General features: G+C 41.1%; 1 protein-coding gene across 1 annotated transcript; it reads right to left on the minus strand.

Moving 5' to 3' along the window:
• Nucleotides 1–153: 153 nt before the first annotated feature.
• On the minus strand, nucleotides 154–9,118 carry LOC126367495 (uncharacterized). The gene is made up of 6 exons (XM_050011039.1): nucleotides 9,104–9,118; nucleotides 5,718–8,084; nucleotides 5,154–5,351; nucleotides 1,568–1,709; nucleotides 862–1,074; nucleotides 154–474 (listed from the first exon to the last, which is right to left on the minus strand). Exons 1-6 carry the CDS (start codon nucleotides 9,116–9,118, stop codon nucleotides 386–388), a joined length of 3,024 nt encoding a protein of 1,007 aa, XP_049866996.1. The 3' UTR covers nucleotides 154–385.
• Nucleotides 9,119–9,719: the final 601 nt, after the last annotated feature.

Below are 9,719 nucleotides of genomic sequence, written 5' to 3' on the forward strand. Positions count from 1 at the left end.
TTACATATTATTTCCAGGGGTTAAGGGGATTTAAACATAGATCGAAAGAATCTCGGTTCACCCTAACAAATGTCAAATTAAACTTTAGAAATTCGATGAATTTTGGAGTAAGTGGTTACTTAAGTTAGAGCACTGAACGTACATATGGTGCAATTTCAAGCTAAACCACCCTCAAAACTGAAATCCTGTCAATGCCACTCCTGTCGACACAACTTTTTAGATTAAAATTGCAATTTTTACAAAAATTTGGGTTGTGACAGAATTTATTCTTTAACAATTTCCTTAAACTGCATATTTTTTTCGGCTGCCAACAATGCCAACTTATAGCAGACGCGCTGCAAGCTTCACTGAAGCTAATTTTGGCGAGTTACATGCGCGCGCGCACCTACAGTATGTTGTCTATCGCGTGGATGACACCGTTGGTTGCTGGGATGTTGTGCGTTATCACTTGTGCGTTGTTCACCTTTATGCGGCCTGGAAAAAGCAGAAAATTGTTAACATAGGCTCACGACCGTATGTCCCAAGGTATATTTTTATCGCAAAATGACCTAACGCCAACACGGCACACCTCACCAAACTTTCTGTTAGAGCAACTTGAGAAAAAATATTATTTATTTATTCCTAATACTAATTCTGTTCTGAATAAGACAAATCCATGGAAATTGTATCTTAGAAAATCATGAATAAGTGCATTATATGAGTTGGCTGTTGTCTTTCAATGGTTCATAGCCAATTTGTGAAAGTCTCTTGACTTTCTAGTAGTGACTTCACTTGTTCAACAGAACCCGCCTGTTCATTTTATAACAGCAATAACACTTTCGGAATCTAACGCCTGTCCAAATCAGAATAGTAATTACTCACCAGAGTTCTTTTGCAGCGTTAACGGCTTGGCGTCTTCCATAGAGTTTCTCAGTTGGTAATACCGCATGCCTGCAGAGTATAGTGTGCCGGGGAGGACGTGTCTCGCGACCAACGCACGCGCAGCCGCCTTGTCCGAGTACCGGGATAGCTCGTTTGGTGCTAGGCGAGCGAACGCTGCGTCTGTTGGCGCGAAGACCGTGTAGGTTTTGCTTTCTGGAAGGTTTAAAGGATGACGTTAGCTTAGGTTATACTATAAGTACAGGACAATAATGTCTGCTGTGATGAATAAGCAGCTGACTGCCACTGCAACCTGTAGGGCTGGCTGTAAAATAAACTCAGAATCATGGTCTGAATCATCGCCCCATACGTACTTATGGCTACCTGTACGTACTTGTACGGGAGTGGAAAAGACATCGTAACGAATACTGAGGGGGATGATTCAGCTCATTATTTTGAGTCAACTGAAATTTTACATCGCAAAAGTTTAGAATTAGTAAATAATTCAAAAAACACAAAAAAAAAACATATGTTTTCCGACGGAAAATTCCACTTGATATTAACTCAGAATCATGGTCTGAATCTCCCCTCTCAGTATTCGTTATTTTTTTTTACCTTTGATGGGTTTGCTCTTGGCCCCAGACTTACCCGAAGGCATTGACGAGGCCTAAGATGGAGCTTTTACACCCTGTAAGCCACCGCTACTCACCAGCAAGAGTGTCGGCGAACCCGCTAGCGTATACGGCCTTGAGGAAGGTGGTGAACCGGCGGTCCCTGTCGGCCTGCAGCGTCTGCACCAGGTCTCCCACTGGCAGTGGGAACATCACCCGGTCGACTGCGTGCGCTATGCCCTGGAAGGTAAGAAAAATGTATTAGTATAAAAGTGGCTCAATCTAGTACATCACAGGCTGGAAAAAGTCACTCGTAACATTGACGCTATTGGTTCTTACGTACCGTAAAGGGTATTAGTGACATCGTAACGAAAACTTTGAGGGGTGATTCAGACCATGATTATAAATAGATGGAATTTTCCGTCGCAAAAGTATGGAACTGAAAATAATTTCATGATTTTTCCGAGAGGAAATTCCACTTGATATCAATTCAGAATCATGGTCTGAATCATCGCCTTCAGTATTTGTTGCGGTGTCACTAACACCCATACCTACTTATACGGGTAAGTGACATCGTAACGAATACTGAGGGGAATGATTCAGCACATTATTTTGAGTAAATATAAAGTGAAATTTTATATCGTAAAAGTTTAGAATTGAAAATATTAAAAAAAAAACATAACACATATTAGACTTTTGCGACGGATAATTCCGCTTGGCTTTAACTAAGAATTATGGTCTAAATCATCCCTCAAAGTTTTCGTTACGTTGTCACTAACACCCTGTATAATAAATTACCAAAGGACATCACAGGTGCTAATAATATTAAACTTTTTAGTTGTTGTTCTATACTTACAGCGAATTCATTGAAACGAAATTTAATTGTAATGTAATAATTTTACTTAGTACGGTCACGAGCATTAATATGTATACACTTTGGTACCACTACCATGTCACATTAACTTTTTTGACAAATTGAACTGTAAGTCTCACTAAAGGACAAATATGTTAGTGCGACAGAGTCCTAAAGTGGGTACATTATATTGCTCATAACTGTACACTTACTACTTATTGCAATTTTTTCCGTTATGATCTCTACCTGAATGACGTCATTAGCAATAAAGATATGAATAAGAAACCCCGTCACACCGCATTTATCATCTTAATACGCAAGTACTCTTGAACCCAGCGGCTAAACATTTCCGGGTAAAGGCTGACTTATTGCCTTTATATAACAATTAATGTCTGCGTACACATTTGTTGTGGTTTTACAACAGGTGTTTTGTGGTTTTATCTGTAAAATTGATACCGTTGCAACATAGGAACGGCCTCCGTAATCCAGTGGCTGGGATCTGAAGGCCCCAGGTTCGAAACCTGTTTTGATTAGGACATTACAGCCTGATCTCCTGATTATCCGTAAGATGTTCCGTGCTACGGGAGGCACGTTAAGCCGTTGGTCCCGGTTACTAATTACAGATGTAAGTAAGTAGTCATTACGTGAGCCATGTCAAGGGTATTTGGCGGCTCAATAATAACCCTGACACCAGGGTTGATTAGGTTAGTTATTGGCCCCGATTCCTGCAAACACCGCCTAATTTTATTTTAAGTTATATCCGTCATTTTCATATCCGTCGAAAAGGAAAGGGACGGATGATTCACAGCTCTTAATTTTAGGAAGAATGAGTAAATGAATGTGTCGGGTTATTGACTGATGTAAAATTTTTAGACGGTTGGTTTAGATTTGTGCTTAAAATTGACGTGTGTTCCATAAATTTTATGCTTGTCAATTACCCGTCCCTTTCCTTTTCGGCGGATAAGAAAATGACAGATATAACTTAAAATAAAATTAGATGGTATTTACAGGAATTAGCACCATTGAGCTCACAACCCACATGAGAGAAAAAGTTTAAAAGGATAGTTATCAACTGGTCAAGCGCAAGGAAATTTTCGATTGGGAAAGCGTGGGCTAACATACATACAATAACTCACGCCCGTAATCCCTAACAGGGTGGGCAGAGCAACAAGTAAACAAAGACAATTTCTTCGAAAACAGTTCGCTCGTGTCCATACTTGCCTACCCCCAATTTATAAAGAAATGCACTTGATTTAACATGACACAATTTGGGCTGGATTTCTTCAGACTTCGTCATTCTATAATACTTATTCCAATAAAGTTTGTGTAATTCAATCTTGATTCGTTATTGTCAACAAATAGGTAAAATCGAATTGAAAAGACTTTTATCTTCAATCGAACTAATAATAGCAAAATTAAATTACAATAATATTGTCCGGTCAAGTATTGCTAAACCATCTTAGGTAAATCTACAACAAATCACACAAAAATAAAAAGTTATTACTTACCTAATAGGTAATTAAAGTTAGGTATACAATCTCGGCTTAGAAGCCTATCTTTTCTTACTTTTTGTGTTCAAAATGGGAAAGACTCCGTCCGCTTACCTAACCTGAAGATTTGACAGGTCCGGTTTTTTACGGAAGCGACTGCCTGTCTGACTTTCCAACCCGCGAAGGGAAAACCAGCCCAATACAGGTAAGGTCACATACCCCCGGGAATGTGGGTTTCCCCACGAAGTTTTTCCTCACCCCTGAGCACGTGATAATCATTTTTGATCCAAACATGAATTCGAAAACAAATTCGACAACCATTGGGTTAGGCGTGTGCTTGGTTTGAACCACGGCTCCTAATAAAGGCCTTTCAAAATAGTGGATGATAATTAAAGGAAGACCACCAATGAGATGGAAGAACGACATCGTACGGCACGCAGGATATGACTGAATGTTGATAGCCCAAGACCGTCGGAAGTGGAAAAACATGGAAGAGGCCTACGTCCAAAATTGGATAATATGAATTTAGGCTAACTGCATACGTGTTTGTGCCCGTGGCTTTTGAGACTGCAGGTCCTTGGGGTAGCGAGGCGAGGGAATTGATCAGGGAGATCGGCCGGAGACTCAAAGTCAGAGGGGGTGACCCTAGGTCTGCGTCTTACCTGGTCCAACGCCTGTCAGTGGCTGTGCAACGGGGCAATGCCGCTAGTGTAATGGGTTCGTTTGGACCAGGTCAGAATCAGAACACTTAAACGCGTAGTTGGACGTGACGAAGTTACGTATGTTTCTGATTATGTGACAGATTGTATTATCTTAAGTATAATAATAATGTAATTTTATATATATTTAGGATAATATAGATAGATAGGAATTAAAGCTAGGTATACAGTCTGGGTTCTAAGCCTATCTTTTATTACTTTTTGTGATCAAAATGGGAAAGGCCTGAATGACGTTGCATAACTTTTTTTGAATGGATCGGGGTCAGTACCATTAGGGTCAAACTATGAGCATCATCGCTCGACGATCACGCAATGAGCAATTTAGTGAAATTGACCTCAACGGTTTAGTGGTCGAAGACAATACGCCGTTTATTATATTGGTATGGTACCCTTCACACTAAAGGCTTCGGCACACCAAGAGTAGGAGCGGATGAGCAGCACGGGGGCGATCACCTGTCCGGAAGTAAGTTGATCCGTGCACCGTGATAGGTGCCACCGTACCGAATACTCAAGGACAGGATTCAGCACACGATTCTGAGTTAATATCCTCTCTATCGGTACGGTGTCACTAACACCCTATATAGAAATGATGTGTGAGTTGATCTGAAAACAATTGACTTACCTGTGGTATGTGGATGTCCTTCTTGTCATCTATAACTCTGGCTCCATTGATGGTGGTGACGCGAACCTCGTTCCATTCCACATCATGCATGTCGTACTGGTTTACCCTCAGCTGTGTACCAGCGAGGGACACCCCAGTCATCTCATCCTGCAAGGACCCGATGTCGAATGCCCCCGGGATCACGTGGTGAAGAAGAAGCTGCGAATGGAAAGAGATTTTAAGTTTTTGATAACGCAGATAGTATTTGCAGAAAATAAAGCAACATGCGCGTCCGACGAACAGGAAGTCGGTTGCTCTAAATCGCAGAATTATAACCTTAAGTGGTGTGAACTCCATCATTTCTCAAAAACCGCTTGTTTGTATCGTTTGAAATGTATCACATTTTTCTCATGAAAAATAAATAAGAAGCAGGTCTAAAATCATTTAATTTTAGAACTAATACACTCTTGCTTCATCTCTTTACTGATATACTATTCATAAAGTTCGAAAATGCGTCGCTATATTTCTGATGATCACGTGTGGAAAATCGAAAATTATAATTATAAAACAATAGGTACTACTTACGCCACTCAAAAGCCTCGGGTTATCACGGAACTTTTCCTCAGCTCTGTCTGGTCCACCAAGTTGCACCAACAGCGTTCTAAACGCCTTGTCAGTAGGCGCGAATATGGTGTACGGACCAGTCTCATTCAAAATCGAGTCCAAGCCAGACTGTTTCAAGTACTTCGCCGTAGCAAACAAACCGTTTTCTTTCAGAATTTCTACCAGTCCCGGGTTTGACTGCCTGCCGTAGTTAAGGTGTGAATTAGCAGAGTCGACCGTAGGTGGAACAGTACTTGATCCAATCACGACTAAGTCTTGTGGTGTTGATCTGTAGAAGGGCGTGGTATTCACAATGGTTGAGCTAGGGAAAGGGCTGTTTCTAATTGTTGTGTAAGAAGGAGATGCTGTCGATTTGGGAATGTATCGTTCCGTAGTAGTGACAATGCTGCGTGTTGACGGAGAAACCGTTTGGGTGTTCCTTATTGATCCAGCTGAACTACGGTACGTGTTTGGTGACGCCGTCGTATGGACTATGGGGTTTGTATGCCCTGTCGATCCATGGTTCGAAGTCGTTACAAAGCTGGAGTAGCTAGAGGGATGGTGAGAGGATTCCGCGATGTAATCAGTCGCGTCAGTTACAGGGTTTGAAGTTGTCGAACTGAATAAGCCATTTGAGATTTTCGTTGACCCTGGCAGTTGAATCTCTCCGTTTTTAATTTTCTTCAATATACTCTCAACTTCAGGTCCTTCTTCAGTTTGCTGGCCGTTGGCTTTTACACCCTTAACTTTGTAGGATCCGTCGTCCTGCTCTTCCAGAAAAACGAACGTGACTTTCTTTTTGCTTTGAAGTGTCGTTGGTATCTTCTGGACTTCTTCGAGTTTCCCATTGTCGGATTGCTTGATGAGTTCAAAATCTGCACCTGGTGGTAAAACACCTTTCGTCAAATCTTCAAAGTTTATACGACTTTCTTTTGCTTGTGGTTCTGAGGTACCGGCCATTATTCGTGCTAAACTTGCACCGTCGGCTGTTATTGCGCCCTTGGGAATAAGATTTGGATTCGACGTTCTAATGACTTCGAATTTTTGTCCATTTAAACTAATTTCGCGAGAAGTAAAATTCTTTTCATTGAAATCCTCCGGGTTTTCAGCCAAAGCTACTTTTAGTTGTTTGAGGATGTCGGGCTTCTGGAGTAGCGCTATGCTCTTTGCCCTTAAGCTTTCGTCGAAGCCTTTCGTTTCACTTTCTTCCAAAAGGTTCTTAATTTCGCTGTAGAGTTTTTGTTTGTTCTTGTCTTGGGGAGGAGTGCGTATTCTCTGCTTTGTCCTGGGAGTGTACCTCACTGGGGGGCGGGTCGTCGTTGTGGTAGTGGTGGTGGTTGTGGTCGTAGTTGTCGGATGCTCTTTTTCGTACATTTCAACGGCTTTCCTGAATAAATCCGTCTCATGCGGGTGGATAGGCCTTCGCTTCTCTTGCTGCCTGAACAATTCTTCATAATTTTCCGTTGTCGAAAAAGTGGGAATGGTTTTTGTAGCTTGCTTGCTGAGGAACTCCTCGTGAAGCTTCTCTACCTTCTCCTGCTGTTTCTGTTGTTGTTTCTGAACGAACTCCTGGTGCTTCTGAATGATCCTCTGTCTTTCTTGCAGCTCCTTCAACTTTTCCAAGTTTTCCTTAGATTGTTGCTCCAATGTAGGGAAAGAAAGATGAGAGGTTTGACTACTGGGAAACAATGGATTTTGACCCAGATTTTGTTGGAAAGGAATTTGTTGGTTAAAGTTCGGGTTTTGTGGAGCTAGGTTGGGTGCAGGCTGAATAGTGATTGGATTTGGTGCATTGAATGTCTGGTGATTTTGCGGGGCTGGTATCGTTGGCAGGAAAGCTGCTTGCGTCGGCCTTTGTTGTCCGATATTGACGGTAGGGCTGGGATTGAAAGCAGGTGACTGCTGGATTGGGATGTTGTTTTGGAAAGACGGTAAGGTGGGAACGGCTTGTTGCAGAATGTTTTGGGACTGTTGAGGGATTTGCCTCTGATTTTGCAGAGGGAAGGAGTTTTGTATGACAGGCGTGTTAATGCTTGGGACATGGCTAAACTGGAAAGCGTTATTGTTCGCTAGGGGCAGGTTGTTTTGAAGATTGTTATGGACATTTTGTGCGGGAAGAAGGTTATTGAACTGGGGTACATAGGGTTGTGATTGTTGGAAGATGGGTTGTTGGAACTGCACGGGGCTTGGCGTAGGGTTGATGAGCCCAGGTTGTGGTTGGGCTTGGAAGCTCTGAAGCGGGGAGTTCAATCCGAATCGTGTCTGATGCTCATTGAAGCCAGGGTGTCCCAGCGAGACTTGTCTTCTTCTGTCGAAGTCATTTTCTGTCTGAAAAGAAAAAATACTTTGCTTAAAATAAAATACGAATAGTGTAGGTACTGCTATGCGGAAGGCAAGACGGAATTCGCCATATTTTTCCCTAAAATGTAGTATGCAGAATGCTACACCGACAACAGCGTGGCTCTTAAATTAGTGAAGATGAGAAAATTAATAAAGGAACCGAAAATATTTATTATCCGGACGTCACAGAAACACTATTATCAACATAAAATAAAACATAATACTACGAACACAAGGATTTCAATGCAGACATAGCCGACTAGCTTAGCCTAAATACAGTAATCTAGCCGTTAAGAATTTTTTGCGAAACGTTGATGATATAAGATTTATATTTCCTGCTTAGGTAATTAATATGTTACGTATACGTCGCTTCGCTATCAGAAGATAATTTCGCAATGAAATGACTTCAAACCGAATAGAATTTATTTGAAATAATCTGTTTACCTCAAAACGTACGATAAGGTGCAAAAGTCCAATCATTTTTTTGCAAAGTTATAAATTGACTGGTTGCACTTAAGACCTCCTGGATACATGTCGTTTATATAATACTTAGACCAAAAACACCTACAAAAATTTCATAGGTTCATAATTTCCCCACTGTTTGCAAATGATTCGCTGGGCTCAGTGACTGCACTTTTGCTTTTTGATTGTATGTTATGTTACGTACTTACCTACATTTCTGTGTCATACTAAGTTGTATGATAACAATTAACGGCTTCCGTGGTCCAGTGGATAACATTGCAGGCTGATCACCCGATTGTCTGAAAGTAAGATGACCCGTGCTTCGGAAGGCACGTTAAGCCGTTGGTTCCGGTTACTACTTACTAATGTAAATACGTATTCGTTATATGAGCCATGTCGGGGGCCCTTGGCGGCTCAATAACCCTGACGCCAGGGTTGATAAGGTTGGACATTCACCTCATAACACACACTATAGAAAAAGAAGAAAAATATACATCTACTTTGATGAGAAAAAAAATCTCTTCAAAAAAGCAAAGTAAAAATAAGACGCGCAGATTTCGTGTAACAGTTTCACAGCACATCTCACATGGTGGAAGATCGTGACGCATCAGTAACATGAAAGTGCATTCTTGGGTGCGCGGGCGCATAGAGAGATTCTACCGCGCTAATGCGGCATATTTGTTATGTTTTACAATTACTCTGCTCGTGAAAAAGTTGTGTACTTAGTTTTTGTTTTGTGAATGGATGTTTAAAAAAAGAATGGATTGCGGGCAAAAATTATGTTTTGCAACAGCATAGAGCATTCTAATGTCTTTTCGGCCAAGTACTTAGTCTAATTTCCGGGAATTTTCATCTAAGGCGAATCTATAATAGATAAGTCAGATAAAACATAAAAAAATAATGTCTAAAAACACGGAAAGCTAATTTAATTTTTAGTTTACTTGTAAAAATAAAATTATTTCAACCCTGGGTTATCCCTAGTGGAATAGTCATAACCTGATAACCACTAGATAGGTTTGTTGGGCGGAACCGATGAATCGGCCAGAAAGTCGACTAATCGGCCAATTGTCCAGCTAGTACTGTGTAGTAAAATATTGTTTCTGAAATGTAGGTACATGAAACTATGAAGGGTAACTACCCTTCTCTAGGTCAAACATCATCATCATCATCAGCCCATTAACG

Source organism: Pectinophora gossypiella, chromosome 1 (genome assembly GCF_024362695.1).
Source record: "Pectinophora gossypiella chromosome 1, ilPecGoss1.1, whole genome shotgun sequence".
In the NCBI taxonomy this organism is placed as follows: Eukaryota; Metazoa; Arthropoda; class Insecta; order Lepidoptera; family Gelechiidae; genus Pectinophora; species Pectinophora gossypiella.